At 42.1% G+C, this 23321-nt stretch overlaps 1 protein-coding gene across 1 annotated transcript in view; it reads right to left on the bottom strand.

Annotated features, from left to right (window-relative positions):
• LOC311236663 (calcium-binding protein 7-like) overlaps positions 1-23321 on the bottom strand; it is a gene marked incomplete at both ends in the record, with an annotated part of 170249 nt that overhangs the window by 19656 nt on the left and 127272 nt on the right. The window contains one exon of the mRNA XM_084324373.1: positions 2650-2762. Coding sequence (XP_084180499.1) covers positions 2650-2762 — 113 coding nt within the window. The remainder of the gene's footprint in view (positions 1-2649; positions 2763-23321) is intronic.

Raw genomic sequence — 23321 nt, 5'->3', positions numbered from 1 at the left:
GGTACTCTGGTCTTCCTTCCCTGCAGCAGGGCGGTCAGCAGTACTCCCCAACACGCTCCCACTCCCCCCAGTTGCTCCTTAAACCCTCCCACACCTCGTGACTGAATTGTAATTAAATACTCTGAGTTCCCCCCGCAAGCAGTACCCTCCCTCAATGACCCTAGAAACCTTACAATGAAGAGGGAAAGGTGGAATAGGAAAGGGTTAATTATATTAACGTTACCCACACCAAAAGAGTTAATACTGGGCACAGGAATGGACACGCACACAGAACCCCATTGAAGTCTTTATATTAATTGTACTGTTCAGTTACAATTATTTAATAGGAGTGGTCGAATGGACTGAAGTCCTACTATAGCTCCTGTGTGTAACTCAATACCTCATAAACACGTATATTATACACCCCCACCTCTGGGTTAATATCAGGGATAATATACTTCACTGTGTTTGACTCATCACCCACGTCTGGGTCTTCACCCTGTATAATACCTCAAAACGCTTTAATTATACGGCCAGAATAATACCTCAAAAGGCTTTAATTATAATGCACCAGGTCTGTGACTTCCCCACAGGGAAAGGGTTAATTGGATGGGAAAATATTATTAAACACACATGTTATCACGCTCAAAGGAAAGGAAAGAAAACAAAAGTGTGGGCCCACTTATACCTTGCAAAAGCCCTAATCTAATGCCGGCATATATTGTTTGGAGCTCCCCTTATGAACTGTAGTTAGCAACGTTAACTTCGCCCGCGGGCAGCACCACACTGTGTACGGTGTAAGGCTCCGGAGCATAGACGCTCGTTTATACTCATCCAAAATGGCCGCCTTGAGGCGCCACTGTTGTCCGGAAGGCAAGATGGCGTCGAGCACTCTCGGCGAGGACACTAGCAGGCGGAGCTGGGCAGAGAGGCAGTGAGAGTGTGTGCTGGGCGATGACGACCTCTGCTAGACGGGACGACTCCCGTGCTGGCTGCTCGGTGCAGAGCTGATGCAGAACGCCGGTGAAGACAGCTGCTGACGGCCGGAGCAGACTGTTTGTAGGTCCACGCACGTATCTGGGCTCGCACTCTATACCGGCACAGTAACTGCTATAACCCGACTACTAAGGACTCAGATATGTTATTAGCCGCACGCTACTTATACCGCACACAGTAACTACTATACCCCGATAATGTTAGTACTTTGTTCTGTGCCGTTTGCTCACACACTATCGCTGATACTTCTAGAATATCACGTCAACTAGCAAGTACTTCCTATCACCCGTCACTATTCCACGGCGCTCTCCAGCTTCACTTCTTCAACGGGGCTATTCCAAAGCACACGCCCGTTGTGTCTGCGACCGTTCACGGTCAAGTCCAAAGCCGAAGAGATCGTCTCTCTCCTTCCGCTCCCATATATCTCCTTCCATCTCTCCCCGACACTCTCTGCCTGCCACCGCCCCCTGCTGGTCGCCCACTAGCTCCACAGGGAAAAAGGACTGCAGAACAGAATCCAGTAATGCCGTTTATAATCCATATTCCAGCGATAGAAGAAAGAGGCGCTTGTGTCATTGTGCGAATATCAATGAAACTAATTAGAATGTCTTGGTGCAGAAAGGGGAGACAAAAAGGCAAGTCAGCAGCTCTGAATAATATACAATATTTTCAGGCTGCTACACTTAGGCGCCTAAGGAAGTTCAAAGTGAGTCCGAAGATCCTTAAGAACTTCTACTCATGCACAATAGAGAGCATCCTGGTAACATCACCTCCTGGTTTGGGAATAGCACCGCACAAGACTGTAGCAGACTACAGAGAGTGGCCCGTTCAGCCGAACGCACAATTGGAGGTGGGCTTCCCACTCTCCAGGACATTTACAACAAGCGTTGCAGGGGCAAGGCTAAGAGAATAATCAAAGACTCCCAAACAACTGCCTCTTTGAACTGCTGCGGTCAGGCAAGCGATACCGGAGTCTCATGGCCAGTACAGAGAGACTCAGAAGGAGCTTCTATCCCCAGGCCATCAGGATGCTCAACGACAATGACACTATGTAACAAAACATCAACTACACTCACAGCACACACATCCACACGTACACACTCACTTTAATAAACACACACCCTAACACCCACTTCACTCACTTTAGACACTTTAACACACTTTATATGTATTGGTAAAGAGATTTGCACTACAATTCATACCTCATTGCACCTTACCCTAAGTTGTACCTCATCCCATTTCTGCATTGTACTGTATAGTGTATTGTACTGTAACTCACTGTTACTCTTTTTTACTCTGTATTGTATATTGTATATATGTATATTGACTGAATACTTTTTGTTTCCGTACTTTTGACTTTCTATTTTATACTTTTTATCTATTTTTATCTAGCACACTCACAGGAGCTCATACAGAAAAAAGCATTTAATAGAAAAGTATTCTGTATTTTACTATGACAACTAATAAAGAAACTTGAAACTTGAACTTGACATAATTACCCCAAACCACCATACTACTCAAACACATGACAGAATTACCCAAAACCACCATACCACTCCAACACATGACAGAATTACCCCAAACCACCATGCCGCTCCAACACATGACAGAATTACCCCAAACCACCATATCGCTCCAACACATCACAGAGGAAAACCCAGTACGGATATTTACCTTCCAGAACACAGAATCAAAGTCTGCTCCATGGAACTTATCAGGCATGTCGGCAGCAGCCAGTTTTGGCCCGAGCAGCGTGACAAACTCCTCAAAGTCGACCTGGCCGTCACCTGAACAGAGAAGTACAAGCAACGTGTTATTAGATGGTTCAACCTGGCCGTCACCTAAACAGAGGAAAGTACATGGCCGTCACCTAAACAGAGAAGTACAAGCAACATGTGGTTCAACCTGGCCGTCACCTAAACAGAGAAGTACAAGCAACGTGTTATTAGATGGTTCAACCTGGCCATCACCTGATCAGACACAGAACAAGATACGTTTGTCATATAGCTATTACAGGGCGTGAACAGGCAATTTCTCCCCCACTCGCACTAGTGCCATTAAGTCAAATATTATGAATATAATATAATAATGCAGTATCTCTTTAGAGTGTCTTTATTCGGCATGCAACGACATGTGACATGCAATGGGCGGCACACACACACACATGAATACACACACACACACATGCATTGTCTTTTTCTCAGGGTCGCCGATGCGATTGAGCTCTGCGCTTAACCCATCCCGTCGCCCTTCCCCCCAAGGGCAGCCGGGAGCAGACAGGGCGTCTGCGAGGTACCGCGCCCGGGGACCAATCCGAGTGATCCTGCCCGTCTTCGTCAAGGACGCGACAGCGTCAGCGATCTATTTTTGCATGTTTTTCCATTGGGTTTATCTTATGGGGGGGGGGAACCCTTGCGAGCACGGAGAGAACATGCAAACTCCACACAGAAAGGCCTGGGAGATACCCCACCTGGGTACCTGGCAACGCGGAAACCTGGTCCCAAAGCGGGAATCGAACCCTGGACCTTCTTGCTGTGAGGCGACAGTGTTAACCACTACACCACCATGCAGTGGAAGCACTTCCTGAAAAATAAGGTTGTATATGCAACCATTGCACTCGCATCTTAAGCCCTGAAATAAGGTCCTGAATAGTCTAGAATGGATCCTTGCTCAAAATGCAGTAAATTATAATGTTGACTGAATCTGAAATATCTGAAATAAGTTGATTCAACTTACTTGTTGCAAATCAATGTGAATTTAATTGTCATTATTGGTCTGATATTACATGAATGATGACCTAATAACAATACCATCTGAATATGTGTAACATGTCTGTTGAAACTGTAGAACCAATCACATCCCTACTTACAAACAGTATTCTACTGTATGTATTGGGGTTGTACTGTATATACTGGCAATATATTGGGCTCAAGATTTTACATAATTATTTGTAAATAATTGGCAATATATTTCAATGTTTTCTTGCAGTTGTAAGCTATCCATTTCACTCCAATAGCAGCAAGCCATAACAATTGCAAACATCCAGGGATAAATTTGCTTAATAATATATTCCTCTGCCAGATTCCAATTGTAGGCTACAGTACTTACTTTACAAATGCATCAAGGACAGAATATCAGCCAAGCAGCCACAGTCCTTAACACTTTGAGTGCCAACGACGAGAAATCTCATTATTAATCGTTATTTTTTTTATTAGCGATTTCCATTAATTTAGCATCAATCTAGCCTCATGTTACCACTGGGACTCTCTCTGAGCTCGAACAGGCTCTTGTTTCCCGGATGGTAATGCACCCTTTGGATTGGACTGAATGAAAACGCATGGGGAAAAGAAAACCCGGAATCCACATTTTACTTGTCAGGCATGTAACCCGAGCCGATTACAGTCTTCCCCGACCCTCGGAACAGCGTGGAATATGTGTTTCAAGCACCCAGCGTTGGATCAATAAACGCGATCGATATTTGGAATGGCGATCAGGAATTGGAATAATCTTTTCGGAGAACATCTGATCTGAGGTAAGGAATCTATTTGATCAGTCTTGGGATAATCAGAGCTTTTTTCACAGATATATCAATGTGTCCCATATGTGTGTATGTGTGTGTGTGTGTGTGCTGATCAGGAAATAAGATAATTGATTTTTCATAAGTACACATATACTATCAATAATCTAGCGTTTATTTGAAAACGATTCATAAATAGGGAGAGAGAGGCAGCCATGGGACGTGAGTCGAGCAGCGTTGTAGAAGAAAAAGTTAGTTCACTTGCACGCACGGTTATAGTCGTTTAAGCCAAAATAAAGAATGGTGCATCCGTAAAAATAATTAGCGACACAGAAAGCCAGCTTTGATGTAAACATTTTAGATGAGAGAATGTGCATAAAACAGCAGTGATTATGTGTGAAAAGGGGCTCCGGAGCGGAGCTTTAGAGATCAGCTGCCCTTGTTTGGAAGAGAGCAGAGAGAGTGGCAGAGAGCATACAGTGTCTTATCAGACCAAAGGAATGAAAACAAAGCTACAGACGTGCTAGATGAATGACTGCAGAATCGTATGAGAGAGAGAGAGGAGGGAGACGCAATAGTACAGATGTTTATTGTTCATTGAACTGTTTTAGCTAATTACTGGTTCACTAGAGGCGGGAAGGACCGCATGAATTACGAATAGGCGAAAAGCGGTACATATGTGGTTTAGTAAACATTTGGTCCGAGATCGCGGGCAAAATGGCAGCGGGAGTGAGATATGGTGTCAGCGACTTCCAGACACCCCTTTGTCAGGGGTGTCCATCCCCTGACAAAGGCGGCTGGGCGGCCATGGCAACAGGGCCATGGCTGATAACAGCAGTACCGGCGCGTGGGACATGCAAGAAGGGTGCAGAGGTTTTAGTTATAGGGGCGAGAGACGGAAAGCGTCTCAGGGACGTGTGTGTATGAAGTTTAAAGGTCATGTATGTGAAATTTCACTTGAGTAGGGACACCTTAATCAAGGGAAATTAATGCATGAGTCTGCCACCCTCTAGTGGTGGGAGGCGGTATTGCATGACGAATTCCATAAATGCATGACACGTCGGCTGAAAATGACTCCAGCCTTAGAGAATGAGTCTGCCGCCCTCTAGTGGTGGGAGGGGGTATTGTATGAAAGTTTCCATCTAGAGGATGAGTAGGTCGCCACCTAGTAGCGGAATGGGGTAGTGTGGGGAAGTATTTAGGGAACCGCTCCCGCCTACCTCCGGTCAATGGTCTCTAACTACACACCCTCAAGACCCCTACGCTCTGCATCTTCTGGCCGCCTCAGACCTACTCCTATCCAAGCTCCGGGAGGGTCATCAAAGAGAAGTCGCCTATTCTCAGTCCTTGCCCCACAATGGTGGAATGAACTACCGACCCCAGTTAGGACAGCTGAAACCAGTCCAATCTTTCGCCGTCGACTAAAGACGCACTTCTTCAACCATTATCTGAATTAAAAAGAAAAAGAGAAACAAATAAAAATATCTAACCCTAACTAACCTTACTGTCATGCACTTGTCCTAATAAACTAACCTACACTGTAGCACTCAACACTTTGATGAACATTGTTACTCAGCTGATAGAGTTGTGCCCTTCTTGATGACTTGTAGCACAGAACTTGTAAGTCGCTTTGGATAAAAGCGTCAGCTAAATGACTAAATGTAAATGTAATGTAAATTAAAATATAGGTATCTGCTACCATCTAGTGGCGTAGTTTGGTGATGCAGGGGCATGTTTAAATATAGGTATCTGCTGCCATCTAGTGGCGTAGTTTGGGGATGCAGGGAGCTGTTGATTTAGGACGGAGCTGAGGAACCCAGCGTTCGTTGTTGACTATTGCTGAGACACAGTAATTGGTCGTGGGAGAGTCATAAGTCATTGGTAAACCGAGACACAGTGATTATGATGTGTACAAGTGTGTTGGGAACCAGAGAGACAACACAGTGTAAGGAACAGGGAACCAGGAAGAAACTGTTCATGTGTGTATACACGGTGTAAGGAACAGGGAACCAGGAAGAAACTGTTCGTGTGTGTATACACAGTGTTTAGGAACAGGCAACCGAGAAACTGTTTGTGGGTGTACACAGGGTTTAGGAACAGGAAACCGAGAAACTGTTTGTGTGTAGGTATTAAAGGAGCATGTAGGGGGAATATTATTATATAATAATAATATTGTGATACAGGTTAATTTAATAGAGTTTAATTATACAATGGATTAAATAAGAACTTCACAGAGAGATAAGGTGCAGTTAATTAAAGAGTTTAATTATAGAATGGAATAAATAATATTTTCACTATGTCATGGGAGACATAGTTTGAAATAAAGAGGGATTTAATTTCAAGCTGCTCCTTCTCACACCTTAGAAGGTAGGGCCAGGGCTTTCAGAGTACACAGTCACCAGCAGAACTTGCACGCGGGCGCTGGGGGCCAAACTGGGACGAAGAGTTGCACGGAGTGGGTATCAGAAGGCTGAGTGTCGCGACGGAAAATGACAGGGAACCACCCTGTAGGGACAGAAATGGGTGTTGAGAAGGTGGTGGAATAACGATAATATAGCGCCATGTGCTGTAAGACACTCACAACATCTACACAGCATAAAGGGCATCGTCATGGGAGGGGCTTACAGGAAAAATATATATAGCGAACCTGAAATGACAGTAGGGAAATGGAATGAACTGCAAGTCCAATGCCATAGTATAAAGAGCTTTCGGGAAAAACCCAAGGGGAAGGCCTGTGTACAGACGACTCCTGGTTTTCCCTTTTCTGCTTTCAGAGTCCGGAGACCGCCGACAGCGAGCGAGGGAGACCACCGACAGCGGTGGAGACGACCAACGAGGCAGAGTCCAGCAATCACAGGCAGTGTTGCTCCGGGAAGGACGAGGCAGGCGGGATGGGGCTTTCCTACAGAGCCACTGTTTTGAGGCATTTGAAACAGAGATCATGGGCAGGTTTATTGTTGAATCATGGACAAACAGGGACTTCCTTCCAGAAACAACCAAGAGATCGAGAGACAAGATGACAGCGTGAAGTCCTGTGTGTTCATTGATAATAATTTACAGAAGTATGAGATAGGTTGAAAACCTTACTGAGGATTTATATATAGGTATATATAGGGGGGGGGGGGGATTTATGACAATTTCCTGTAGTATGTTAATATAGTCCTCTCGGGACAGATAAACCATTTCTCTAGCAGGATCAAGGCAGGGGAGAGGCGAGTTTATTTTGGGGGAGGGACCCCAACGACAACAAAGGGTGGCCAAGGGGGTGCTAACTGGCTGTGGGTTTCTCTGCGTGTCATTGTGTTGATGGACTGCTGTGTGTTCCCTGGTGCCCCGGGGGAGGCACGGTAGGCATCAACTAACGAGATCACAGTGTACAGTGTTCCACTGTGTTTGACACAGTGGATTCTTGAACACGAAACAATTTAACTTAAAACTAGGGGTGCACCGATATATCGGTCGGGTATCGGTATCGGCCGATAAGTGCCTTGTTGACTGCTATCGGCCTATCGGCCGATAAGCTCAAATGTGCCGATAGCAGTCGCCGATAAATACCCATCAATTTGTGTAGCGTCAAAAGGCAAAAAAAAAAAGTTCACTCGACCTACCTGCACAACGCCCGCCGTCCCCCACACACAAGCTACTGCATCAAAGTTACTATTTATGATTAACAAGGCATTCGTTTTGTGGCATTAACGTTATATAGTTAGTGTTACACGGACAATAACATCAGCATATTATTATTACCCATAGCAGCAAGGCATTACTCCGAGTCCGTTCATTAGCTACCAGGAGATGCAAGACTAACGTTACTGGTGAAAATGTGATTTGCGTTGGAATACTCCTTTGCCAACTTGCTGTACTTTGCTTGCATGTCTGCAGCCATTATTGCTGCATTATGAATAGCCCCAACTTTAGCCAAGGTAACGTTATGGCTAAACCTTTAACAATAGTTAACGTTAGCTTTCGGTTAGCTGTTCAATGCTATTAATAACACAACTCCCCGTCAACACCCTCTCTCGGGAAGATGGCATTTAAGAAAGTATCTGCTGTTAAAATGACACAAACATTCGTTTTGTGGCATTAACGTTAGTGTTACACGTTCAATAACAAGCATATTATTTACCCGAAGATAGCAGTAAACAAGGCATTACTCCGTTAGTCCGTTCATAGCTCGGTTCCATTCCGTTGCTCATTCCGTACCCAACTACACATTCTGCAATCTGTTAATAAAGTTTTCAACCAGACAAATGTATAGAAAGGCTTTGTTTTATTATAACATTTGTTGCAGTAAAATCATTATGTCTCATTTGGTCCGGCGCTCCATGCTGTGGAGCGCCGGTCGGCGGGCCGGGCAGCTAACGTAGCTACGTTAAGTGTGTTCAGCTCTCGCAAACAGAACAATGGCGGCATGCCCGAAAGTAGAAAAATGAATAAACGCTTGCCGATTGGTGGTAAGGACAGCAGGAGGTGGGTGCTAGCGGTGTGGCGTAATTGGCCGAATCGACTGTCAATCAAAATGGTTCCATTGCATTGGTTGAAAGCTCTGGTTGAGAGAATAGTATCCCGCTGCAGGCCGCAAGAATGGTTCCATTGCATTGGTTGAAAGCTCTGGTTGAGAAAATAGTATCCCTCTGCAGGCCGCAAGACGATACTGGGAGAGAGATAGTGATACCATAAACATATTTCTTGATGTTTCCTTTTTTTAAGTAAGTAAAGAGGCCTACAAATACAAACATACACATACAAATATACAGTAGTTTCATTAAAAAAAAAAAAAAAAAAAAAATACAAATACTTATATACAAATATCGGTATCGGTATCGGTATTGGCCGATAGTGTTAGTTGAACAATCGGTATCGGTATCGGCGGCCAATTTTCATATCGGTGCATCCCTACTTAAAACATTTGAATACACTGAGCACAATCTACAGGATATAGAAAATGATATTGACCCAGACAATAATCTATTCTTCAACATCAACGACAACTGCTGCTACTATACAGAAGATCAGTACAACCGGACAATTAAGACAGTTAACAAACTATCAATAATTCACTTCAATTCAAGAAGTCTGTACGCAAACTTTAACAGCATTAAGGAATATTTAAACCAGTTTACACAACCATTTAACATAATTGCCATTTCAGAAACGTGGATGAACAAGGAAAAGGGAATGGATTTTTAAATGGTCGGATATGAACTCAACTATATGAACAGAAAAAAATAAGAGTGGAGGAGGAGTGGCTGTGTATGTGGATAATAACTTGAATTATAAGATTGTAGAAAGAATGAAAAATGTGATTGATAATTTATTAGAATGTATAACAATAGAAATACGTGTAGAATTTTTTTTAAATATAATTGTGAGCTGTAGAGCACCAGGTTCAAATATTGAAGTTTTCAAGGACTGGATGGAAGAAATGTATTTAAACAATAATCAAAAGGCTATTTTCATCTGTGGGGATTTTAACATTGATCTTTTAAATCCAAACAAACATAAAATTACTGAGGAATTCATCAACACATTGTATAGTTTGAGCCTTTATCCAAAAATCACAAGACCCAGCCAAATCACATCCCATTGTGCCACTCTGATAGACAATATATTTATGAACATTATAGAAAACAATACAGTGAGTGGATTACTAATAAATGACATGAAAAATACACTATATAGAGAATTTATAAAACATAGAACTAAAGAGGCAGAAAATAAATATAAGAAATATAAAAATAAGTTAACTAATATTATGAGAAGATGTAAGAAGGATCATTATAGTAAGAGAGAGGTTACAGAGGCACATTCTGTCAGACCTTATAAGGAAAGTTTGATTGATTGTAACCACGCCCCTTTTTGAGATGATTTATGACCCCTAAGTCCCGCCCCCTTATCTGATTGGTCGGTGGAGGCGGGACTTCCGGTTTCGAGGGGAGGGACATCCGGTTTAGGAGGGGAGGGACATCTGGTTACGGAAGGGGAGGGGTTATAAGGGCGGGGGCATCCGGTTTCAGATTTATTTATTTTTTATTTTAAGAAAAATACAATATGTATTTGTGTATTCCAAGGTCTTCAGATTAAACATTTCAGATTGTATGTGTAGGGGAATATTTTTAAGAAAAATACAATGTATCTATCTTCTGAATGTGTGTATTTGTGTATCTTAATAATAATAATAATAACTTTATTTGTATAGCACTTTTCATACAGAGGTTGCAGTTCAAAGTGCTTCACAACAGTAAAAAATACAGGCATAAGCGAGCATAAAAAGACAGGTAGAATCACAGTGTTTCACATTAGGATCTAGCATCCCAATAGGCTCTCCGCTTACAGTTTTCAGTAACACAAATAGTAAAAATAGTTTAAAATGATTCAGTTTAAAAATAGTCAAAAAATTATAAAATAGAACGGACATAAAAAATACAGGCATGAGCGAGCATAGCAAGATATGGCAAATCACAGTGTTTCACATTAGGATCTAGCATCCTAATAGGCTCTCTATTCAGTAATACAAATAATCACAGTGTTTCACATTTGGATCTAGCAAATAATAAAAATAGTTTAAAATGATTCAGTTTAAAAATAGTCATCAGTAAGAAGTAAAAAGTGCAATAACCGACACATGAATTTGATAGGCAGTGTATAAGAGTAGGCAGGGTAAGAATAGTGCAGGTAAATACAAGTTGTGTCAGGATATCCCTGATGTTTCCTCTTGCCACTAGGTGGTAGCAGATATCTATCAGTGAAATGCCTGAGCAAAGAGATAGGTTTTAAGCTGTCTTTTAAAGATGTCTAGCGAGTTGGCTTCCCTGATGTTTTGGGGTAGTTTGTTCCATAGTTTTGGGGCATAGTTGATAAAGGCTGCATTACCGATCCTCTTTTGACTGCTTCTGGGAGCCTCTAGTAGTCCAGCAGCTGATGATCGCAGTGTTCTTGCTGGTGTGTAATTTATTAGAGTGTTGGCGATGTAGCTAGGTCCCTGTCCATTTAGAGCTTTGAATGTAAGGAGAAGGACCTTAAAGTCAATTCTAAATGTTACAGGAAGCCAGTGTAAAGCAGCTAAGACTGGACTAATGTGCTCTCTCCTTTTGGTTCTAGTTAGCAGTCGGGCTGCAGAGTTTTGGATTAGCTGAAGCCTCTCTGTGGTTTTCTTAGGGAGACCTGTGAAAAGTGCATTACAGTAGTCTAACCGGCTAGATATGAATGCATGAATTAGCTTCTCAGCATCGTTCTGATTAATAAATGGTCGTACTTTTGCTATATTTCTGAGATGGAAGAACGATGTTTTCGTCACTTTGCTAATATGAGAATTGAAGTTCAGTTCTGAATCTATGATAACCCCAAGACTAGTGACCTCAGATTTGATCCAAGGGGTTAGTCCCCCCAGGTTCTTTATTAATGTTTCTTTTTTAGTTTTGGAGCCGATAATTAGAATTTCAGATTTGTTCTCGTTTAGTTTCAGGAAGTTCTTACTCATCCATTTATTTATTGCCAGTAAGCAGTCTGTAATGGAGCTAATCGCTGTATCATTTGGTTCAGCAGATATGTACAGTTGTGTATCATCCGCATAGCTATGGAAATCTACATTATGTTCTCTGATGATATCACCCAGCGGTAACATGTAAAGGGAGAAGAGTAAAGGACCTAAGCAACTCCCTTGTGCAACTCCATAGTTGTTGTCGTATATATCAGACATGTGATCTCTTAGTTTAACATAGAATTTCCTCCCTCTGATGTATGTTTTAAACCAGCCCAGCACATGTTCTGAGAAACCGACATGGTTTTCAAGACGATCGATTAGAATATCGTGATCGATTGTATCAAATGCTGCACTGAGATCTAACAGGATAAGGATGGAGATCTTATTCTCGTCAGAGTTTAGTCTGAGGTCACTGATTATTTTGGTGAGGGCAGTTTCAGTGCTATGATATTTTCTGAATCCTGACTGAAATTCTTCTAAGATGTTGTTTTCTTCAAGAAAGGAATTTATTTGAACTGAAACTATCATTTCAAGTACTTTACTAATGAATGGTAGGTTGGATATTGGACGATAATTTGCCATTTCATTACTATCCAAGTTAGTTTTTTTTAGTAATGGCTTTACAACTGCTGTTTTAAAGGCATCCGGGAAAATACCAGTCTTAAGAATATAGTTTCACAATAAGTATTCCAAGGTTTTCAGAATAAACATTTCAAATGTGTGTGTGGTTTAAGAATATGTATGTATCTTAAGAATAAGTGTGTGTGTGTGTGTGGTTTAAGAATATGTATGTATCTTAAGAATAAGTGTGTGTGTGTGTGGATTTAAGAATAAGTATCTATCTTCAGAAATGTTCAATAGCCGTTCTGTCAGTTTGCTGTTTGTTTAAGCAGAAAGTGCTTTCTTCCAAGTGGTTGTTCAATAGCCTCTCTGTCAGTTTGTTGTTTCAGAGTGGCGAGCATCACCCCTGCTGTGTGTGTGTGTTCTCTCAACCGAGTGAAATGTCAAACTGCAGGTTCTCTGCAATTCTGAAAATCACATGATTCTGAAAGGGTGTCTAACGATGGAGGTTGGTATCAAGGATGGTGTTTGAAGATAGCGAATGGGAGGGCTTGAAAGTGCAGGATTCACATTGTGTCCCTGGGGCCCAGATTTATGACCCTCCGGGTTCTCCATTCTGCAGAAAAAAAACGCAAGGCCCCCCAAAAACTGTGGGATTATCTGTATGGCTCAATGGTGATTAGAGGTGTCTCTGTCATTCTGAAACCTATTTTTTTTTTAGAAGACCCAACAGTATCGCTGATGGGAGCATGTAGTTAGTAATACAACAGTGGTGTCATAAGGGGGGTGCCTTCACTTTCTAATATCTCAGTGAAAAAAATAAAGAGGAAGTATGTGTCCCTTAAAGTAAGGCATGGTCCTAGTTCATTTTGTAGATTATACCATACCCCCTTAGGTATAGCTGATTTTCTATCGGTATGACTCTGTGTTCAGACATCGAGAATGGCTGTAGACAAGGGTATGCCTAACTGTGTGTGTGTGTGTGTGTGTGTTTATAACCCCTTTTTTTTATTCTTTTTTTTCTTTCCCGAAGTAGGAGAAGATTTACAGACGGCCTCTGATACGATCAAATGGCTAGATTCGCTTGCATACGGTATGTTTTTATACATTTATACGGTGAGATTACGACAATGTATTTTTACTTAAAGCCTCCCCATAACATGTATTCGTCTTTTAAAACTCCTACAGCTGGACACGCATGGCTGGAGATAGAGGATGACACCTCTGTAAACATCGAGGGAGAGATCGCTGCCTTTGACAAATATTGTGAGTATACAAAACATCCTCAGGTATAATTATTATATCGTGAAATCAATAAAAAAAAAGACTAAGTGTGATACTCTTCTATACAGCAAAGGACGTTGCAGACGAATGGGGCCCTGAAACGATTTCAGAACTGGATCGCTTCGATAAAGAAGCTATAGGCAAAATATTGGAGGCCTTGCACCATGATCCACCCGTCATCCCGCAAGATTTTAATGACGACTGGGGGGTGGATATACTAGCCCAAATCGACTGTTTCGAGAAGACAGGTGTGTGTGTGTGTGTGTGTGTGTGTGTGTGTATGTAAAACGATTATAGTATTAAATCATAGATACATATGGTCTAAATCATCATGATTATAACTGTGACCTTCTTATTCTACACAGCCAGCATTACCGACGACGATTGGAATCCAGAAATACTGCATGAATTAAATGCCATTGATCAACAAGCCCTCGATGACCTTGTCGCCCACCACACCCCGAAGACCCTAGACGACCTCGATGTCTCCAGCGAGCCCAAGGCCTTCATTCCACCCCAGCCATTGAATCCTGAAGCACCATACTCTGCGAGATACAAACGTATAGTATTATCATGCCACGCCAGACTCCATGGCGCTGTACCATATAACAATGATTTACGCAGATACAAACACATTCAGGCTGCTAAATGAACAATAATCGCTAAACGAACAATAATCACTATGCAACAACCATCAAATGCACACAGCACACACACCCACACGCACACACTCACTCAAACAAACAACACACTGCAGCACCCACTCTCCACACTTTAGATCACACAAACACACTTACACTTTATATTTATTGATAAAGGATTTGCACTACAACTCGTACACCTACTGTGAATTGTACCTAAATTGCACCTCGTCCCATTTCTCCATTTCTGCCTTGCACTATATAGTATTGTATATAGTATTGTATATTAGTACACTCGTCCCATTTCTCCATTTCTGCCTTGCACTATATAGTATTGTATATAGTATTGTATATTAGTACACTGCACAGTATTGTATATTGTATGGTAACTACGTCTATTCTGCATCGAACATTGTACATATGTCTAAACTGAACACTGTGACCTTTTTTTTACTTCTAATTTTACTATGTTTTTATTTCATACTTATCTTGTCTTGCACAGTCTCTGGAGCGCAACAGTAAGAAGCATTTTGTACAAAAGTATTCTGTACTTCTGTATGACAACTATTAAAGAAACTTGAAACTTGAAACTTGAAACATTCGATTCTAATTAACCTGTGCGGGGGAGTCTTTTTTTTTTTTTTTTTTGTAAAGGCCTATAACTAATTATGGAGGGGGATTTAAGCGATGTGGATATACAGAATTGTTCAATGCTTGATACGGCTTTACTTGAAGCCTATCTGAACAGTGAAGAGTCTAACCCCTTGCTATACGATATAGATCTAGAACCCCCAAGTGTCATGACTATCCCTATCAGCAATGCCGATGTACACCCTCCTGATTATCTTCATACAATAGAGATGCTTGCAGGCTTGAATAATTCGACACACTATACCCCGGTAACTGAAATCTCGGATTCGATACTACCAGAACCCCCAAGTGTCATGACTATCCCTATCAGCAATGCCGATGTAGACCCACCTGATTATCTTCATACAATAGAGATGCTTAATACGCTTGCAGGTTTGAATAATTTGACATACAATACCCCGGTAACTGAAATCTCGGATTCGATACTACCCACCCCATCGTCGATCGAAAATGATTCATTGTTAGCTGCTATAAGCGAGGCACAGGATAATATTATAGAGCTATGCACGAATACGTCGATCGAAAATGATTCATTGTTAGCTGCTATAAGCGAGGCACAGGATAATATTCTAGAGCTATACACAAATAGTTACGATGATGCTGATGACAGCGTTCCTATAGATTATACAGATATGGAGGAGTTATTAATAGAATTAGATGAAATACAAGCAACGGTGGCGCGTGCCGTACCAGCAGCAGCTAATGAGACACGCATACCCCCTACCCTCTCGACACCTCCCTCAAACGCAGAGAATCCTACTATACAAACTGGTAGGGGTCGAGCTACAATACATCACCGTGGACGTTTTAATAACATAGAGTTGAGAGAATATTTTAACTTAAACCCTACGAAGGGTGTACCAGACTTCGTTGCATTCCATAATAATATTACGGACACCATGGAGCGTTTGCTAAGTAGAATTCAGAGCGAGACAACAGATGGAGACTTCCTACAGGTTTCGTTAATAGGTGAAGGTGTGCAAAAAGAGGTTTATAGAAACCTACATAAAGGTCGTGAAAGTCTTGAGGAATTCTACCTGATACTTGATCAGATAGTGCAATCAAATCAAGCATTACTCGCAGATATATCCTTACAACTGATGGCCCAGATCGTGCATGTCCCTGTGGGGGAAGGGGTGAACAGAAGAAAAATCGACGGTCTACTAGATAGCGAGATCCTCGCTAAGAAGAAATGTTTCTTAAACATCATAACTAACCCTACCGATCAACAATGCTTTGCCACGAATGTTGCATTACTCTTAGACCCTTCTATAAATCAGGATATTGCCTACCAGAGAGGTAATGATTTACACACACTTGCAAATCTTCCTGAAGGAGGTGTGAGTTTCACCAATATACAACGCTTCGAGCGGGTTTTAAATCGTTCAATAGTTGTATTCTTTCGAGATGCTAAAGGTTTCTCGCATTATAATTCAGGGTTTGAAGGAGCGAAGCCAGCTCTCCATCTCTTGCTACATTCCGGACATTATTACGGAATAACCAGACTGCAGGGTTTTCTAGGCACAACGTACGTGTGTCCGGGGTGTTTTGCGGGGTACACGAGAAAAGGAGGACATACATGTAAGACTACCTGTTCCATATGTCACCACGTTGATTGTCATACAGTGCCAAAAGCGCTACAGAAATGTAAAGATTGCAATAGGATTTGTCAATCGTCTTTCTGTTATGACCAGCATAAAGCAAGGCGTTCGACCGCGCTAAAACAACGATCTGTTTGCAACGCTAATAAAAAATGTGAAAAATGTGCTAGTGTATTCTACATTGCGGCCTCGAAACCAAAATAACACATGTGCAGGATGGCTTCCTGTTACACATGTAAGGACCCTTTACCTAACGAGACAGCCAAACGTGATCATAAATGTTATTTGAAAACATTACCCGTCGAGACGAAGCCTAAAGCCAACATCGTGTTTTACGATATTGAATAATTTCTGGACTCCAATAATAGGCATATGCCGTATCTCATTTGTAGTCAGATTAATAATCGTAAAGACTCGTGGAAAGGGCCTGATTGTATTAAGCAGTTTCTTAAACATTTTCGAAAACGCTGCTTTGCAGGTCACACCTTCATTGCCCATAATAGTCGCAGTTTCGATAGCTATCTAGTCTTAAATCCGATGGTTAAAGACGGATTAACCCCTGATCTAATCACATAAGGTAGTAAAATCCTATGTTTAAACGATAAAACATTTCGACAACGCTATATTGATTCGGTTTCCTTTCTGCCAATGAAATTAAGTCAATTGCCCTCTGCCATGGGATTCACGGATCAAATGAAAGGGTATTACCCCCATTAATTCAGCTCTCTAGACAACCTTAACTACATAGGTCGCTATCCTGCACCCGAGTGCTATAACTCTGATGGAATGTCCACGTCAGAAAGAGCGAAATTCTTTCTTTGGTACGATAGCGTTAAGACAGGTGTTTTTAATTTTGCATTAGAGGCGTTACGTTATTGTACCAACGATGTGGATATACTAAGCCGTGGATGTCTGAAATTTCGGGAGGATTTCATTAAAGAAACTTCGGTCGACCCCTTTCAATCTATCACTATAGCAGCGGCCTGCTTAAGGGTTTTCAAAACAAAATATCTAAAACCAGACACTTTAGCCGTACCAGATCCAAACAATTATAAAAGTCAAAAATGTTACTCTAGTGCTGCCATACAATGGCTCGAATACATGTCTAAAAAACATGCTATTTCCATAAAACATGCTTTGAATGGTGGTGAGACACATGTCGGGCCGTACTATCTAGACGGATATCATGACAATGGCCTAGAGAAACGCGTGAAGTGGATTCCCAAGCTGTTTCGGTTCTGCTCTGATCAGAACCCTGTTGCTGGTACTCTGCGTTGTGATTCAATACCTTTAAAGCTCTGGGAATCACTTCTGTTCAAACTGAGCGGTCAGGCAGAAGGAATTAGGAGGAAAGGTAGTTTAACAGTTGTTTAATCAAAGTTTAAGAGTGTATACAAATTACAATAAGAAAATGCTATAGTTAAAATCACGAACACTATGCCGTAAGTGATAACAACCAGACTAATATTACAGTATAAAGAATGATAGTTGATACGTTGTTGATGGTCTTTGTTCCCTTGGCTAGTGAACAAAGAGTTGATTTTCCCTCCAAAAAGTCCTTTGTTCTCGTGCTGACCTGCTCGCCTTGGGTGTGGATGGTGGAGAGGTCTGTCCTGTTGGGTTGGTTGGTTTCAGAGTCCTTCGGTTGTTCCTGAGTCCCTCTCCCCCCATCACACACCCATTCTTATAGCCCAGGCCCAGTGTCTCGGAGTTGATGACATCATCACATTATTGCCCCAATCACAAGACTGCTAAGCTGGTATTTGAAAAATAGGTGTTTGGCTTAATAGCCCAACCCCCTTCACATAATACTAACAGAGGCTGTCCTTACAGTCAACAATATATACTGTCCTTAAACATTGCATCATTTTCATTTCCATTTATCTATATTTCTTTATCACTAAGTCTGTTGACTTTAATCATTCTTTTAGAATAGAATATAAATCAATACCATATAGAACAAGCTTAATAGAATACAAATCAATACCATATAGAACAAGCTTAATAGAATACAAATCAATACATAGAACAATCAATTAATCATATTGAACATAAATGAAAACAGCACAGACACATTAACTAATTGTAGACATTTAAGTATGACCAAACCTAATTATATTTTAACTTACTTCAATGACTTAATTCAAGATTATAAGTACAATATACCAGGATTTCAATAGTGATCTTCTCTGTGTGTGTGTGTGGATGTGTATTTGAAAATGTGTGTGTGTGAGTGTGTGTGTGTCTATGTGTGTGTGAGTGTGTGAGTGTGGGTGTGTCTGTGTGTGTGTGTGTGTGTGTGACTATGTGTGTGTGAGTGTGTGAGTGTGGGTGTGTCTGTGTGTGTGACTATGTGTGTGTGTGTGTCTGTGTCCCCCAGGCCGTAAAGCAGCTGATAACACTTCATGGGCGCTTTGATCCTTTTAACCTCTTTGTGTTTGCTAGGACTGAAATCCTTCCTGTCCCACCTTAGGAACCAGATGGTTCTATTGTTATAAACATTCTACCTCAGTAAACACACAAGTTACTACTCAGATTTAGCCTTTACAGCCGGCTATTTTAAGTGGCCCGGGACACCATCTGTTTGGGAGGATTCTTGTGTTGAATTCCAGGGCGCTGTTATCCCTAAATATAATACCTTAGTTTGATTGGATCATTGATGATCTTATGTTTGGATTTTACAACAGTCCCCACTTGGATAGTTTACCTATCCTTAATATGTCAAACATAGATATCAATCTCTACACACTACTATCTAGATAACACTTAAGACATTTTAAATCATATTAGGATAACATATATATGGGTTTGCCACACTCAGATCCTAAAATTCAAATTAGCCATTTCAGTTTTTGTGATCATGTGCACAGTCTTTAATAACTTGTTCTCGTACCAAGATCAATTTCGAGCTGATGCAGTATCATGACTGCTGGGTGCAACTGCTCCCATTTTTGGAGGTGGAATTTAGAAAGCAAATTGCCTTTCCCATCACACTCCAATCTTCTGTCAAGAACATCTTGACTATTAGGGGGTAGAGCCCCCTGCTGTATCTTCTATTGCTGTCACAGCGGTGGGGAGGTCGTTGCTGGCTGCCCAACCCCCGTTGACCCTCGGATTAGTGGAAGAGGTTTGTTTCTCCTCCCCTCCGCCTGGTCGTCGATAGGGGCGATAGCAGCTCCCCCCCTTCGCTTGTTGACCCCCTGGTCAATAGTTGAGGCCTTGCTTCTGTTGACAGCCGGAGTTGTTGCTGAGGCCTAGCAGCCTGTCTCCTCGTTGGTTGTCTGTCGTTTCCCTCTGAAGCCTCAAGACTCGGTCACTGCGTTGGCCAAGACTCTCCCGGCCCGAGAGGTAGGCGTCTCCTGGTTCTCCGCAGTGTTGTGGTTCCCCATGGAACCGCTGGGTGGACACTAGCCAGTGTCCTGGCAACAGTACCGATGGAGTCCTCGGTCTTCCTTGTACCACTCTCTGATGACTGCGGATTCCCCAATCTCCCATCCGTATCCTGTAGTGAATATATATCGCTCCGGGGCACAGTGGGGATCACTTCTACCACAACAATTGATTGAGAATCCATTATTTCCATAATTTTCCTCCCTCAGACTCTCTTTACTGGTCTGAGCTTTGACAACTTTCTTTTCCAAATCATTTATCTATATATTTCATGGCTTCTAGATCATTAAATTTCAAAATTCTGAAAAATTCACATGGCTCTCATTATATTATGCTGTCAAAACAGTATACTCCTCCACCTCTCGATGTGAAATACACAATGAAACATCGTTACCGTCTTCCTCTGGTTTTGGACAGCTGCACCCCGGACCGGACAGTCAGCACTGACACATCCATTCTCCCAGTAACCTGTGTGTATGGCAACAAATCACAGTCCGCCTTAAACACACATCTTCCACATCACAAGCCAATTATCAATTGCACATGTTCACACCCTACACAAGACTAATTTGGCCAATAGCGACCAAATCTATTGAGCTTCATTAATGTACAGAGAATCATGCTTCCCAACACTATCACCAACCACGACACACCCCCAGCCCCTAAAACTGGGTATTCAATGGGCGGAGAACAAAAATCCATAACTAGCTCATGTTCCTTCACTTTGTTCCCAGTCCATTTTACAGACATATACTACCCCGTCCTGATGTGTCGAGATCACTCCCAGCTTGCCAGGTACCCTAAGAAAAAACACACAGAAAGAAAGAAAACAGAAAACAAAACACAAAGAAAACGCTGCCAAACCAATAAATGAAAAAATAAACAAAAAGGGAAATCAAATGAATAAACAAAATGTACGCTCCCGGCCTAAGCCAGGAATTGCTCGTAACACACTAGAAAAGAGAAGTAAAAATAAAAGTAAATATACACCTATCCTATTGCTCATAACTGTTAATACGCTCCTATCAATACTATAAAATACTAGAAACAACTATGAGTCTTTTTAATTTCCTAATCATGCAGTCCACCCCTTGATCAATCTGAATGTTGACCAAGCATGGATAATTTACTGATCACTAGCTGCCGCAGTGTCACATCATCACACTGTCTAATATCGATTAACTGTTTAACATAATTTGATCCTCTTGTTAGTCTGATTAGTCCATGCATTTGTCAGTCACTCATACATCCGTTTTTAGTAACTTTCATTCATAATCTAATCACCTAACACCTCTATTTTTATTTTTTATTCTAATCTAATTAGGAGCATATTTTATCATTCAATATATCCCACCTCTACCCTAGTCAGTTGCATATATTTTTATTCTGCCGGTGGCCTCTGCAGACATGACCTTTGAAAATGACCTTTCACTCCACAGCTCCAACAACACTGGCGGTCTCCCCCGGGTTGTGGGACCCGGTGGGTCAGTTGCCTGTGACCGGATGACCCTGGGGTCATCGGGCCCAGAACATGTCCTGGTGGTATGCCATCATCGCCATGGTTCCCTGGAGCCTGTTCGGAGGAGAAAGCCACGTACCTATTTGGTCCAGTCACAGTTCCTTGAGAGGGGCCCGTGGATGGGAGGGGCCCGCCACCTGTTCTGTACAAACACGCCCTGTTGTGGATAGATGGTCCCGCTCTGCACAGTCCCGAGAAATGTGTCCGAGGGTCCCACACGTCCAACAATGCACCTGCCGCACACGGTAGCCAATCGGATTCCTGCCTCTGCCTACACCTTTTCCTCGTGGTTGCCACCTCGTGGGTGGTCTTATTGGGGTTTGTTGTTGTTCCGGCACGGGACCCCCTTGTGGCCCCAACTGGGCCCGTCTCTGGCCATCTGGTTCTCCAGAGGGAGAGGGAGAGAGGCGATTGGAACCTGTTTCCCCTCCGGGCTGTGTGGACTGGAGTAGGCCTTGGAGATAGTCCACTACCCGTCTAGCCTCGGCTAGCTGTTCTTCGAGAGGGAGGCACGTCTGTAACTGGCAGTCATCTGCAACGGACACTTCAGCTTGGATTGACTCGGGTAATACAGCTGTCTCTGGGTCGCTTGCTGCAACGACTCCCTGTGGCGGAGTAAAAGACATTATTTCCAGTCCCTCCGTCTCACTGGACACTAGAGGGGAGTCGATCAAATTCCAGTCAATCAAGTCAACGTCCAATTCGGTCAATGTAATGTCTGCAGAGGTTATCGGCCTTATCTTGATTTGGGTACGCATTCTATACCGGCCTCCTTTAACTACAAGGTTCTGTAATGGCCTGAATATCTTTGGCCATCTTTTCGTCACTTTTATTGTGACATCTCCAGTCGTTGAAATAGACAGATTGTCTACCCTTTCTATGGTCAGTGCATCTAACCCTCCGGTTGCTCCTATCTGTGTATGTTCCATTCTCACCTTTCTTCACACTCGTAACGTCACCGTTTGGAAAGCAAGTTTCTCTGTATTCAAACTATTTTTACCAAACTTGAGTTAATTTCACTCACACTTCTATATTGGTGTAAACAGGAATTGATAATCTCGGTCTTGTGATACTATACCCCCTGACTGTCAACAGTCTCTTTGATTTCCCTGTTGGGGTTCGGAACTGTCAGCGCTGGCCATCCGTCCTGGAGCAGCTGTGAAGAGAGACGCAAAAAATACACTTAATTATCAGTGACATTTACCATTCACAATCCATCATTTGTCTTTAAGCATGGAATGTCGGGCATCTCCTATACTAAGATCTTTTGAGAGCATTTGTGCAATTTTCGTTTTTGATTTATCAATGACACAGCCTTAATCTTTCTCCAGTTGTCTCCATTGGAAACCCAGACTCTCAATCCTGTTGTCCTTATCCTCCTTAACACCACTCCTGGGAACTTATCTTTCATCAGCCGTTCCCTTCTGTTGGTCAATCAGAAACTCGTTATTTACAGCCTATCATTTCTAAACATCTGTATCGGACATGGTAATTTAGGTGAATAATCTCACTTTTACTCTAATCGTTCTTTGCAAATGACTATGTGTATGTGTAACTATATTTATTTCTGTCCGTGAAAGCCTAGTATGCATTTCGCTCATATTACATTATACATATCAGTAACATACATATTTTCCATTCATAATCTCTCACACAGTTACTATATTTCCCCCGCAACACCTAACCCTTTAGGTGTTTA

Source organism: Notolepis coatsorum (assembly GCF_963971535.1).
Source record: "Notolepis coatsorum genome assembly, chromosome: 11".
Classification (NCBI taxonomy): Eukaryota; Metazoa; Chordata; class Actinopteri; order Aulopiformes; family Paralepididae; genus Notolepis; species Notolepis coatsorum.
Note: the sequence above shows the minus strand (reverse complement) of the source record. Positions and strands in the feature narration are given on the sequence as shown.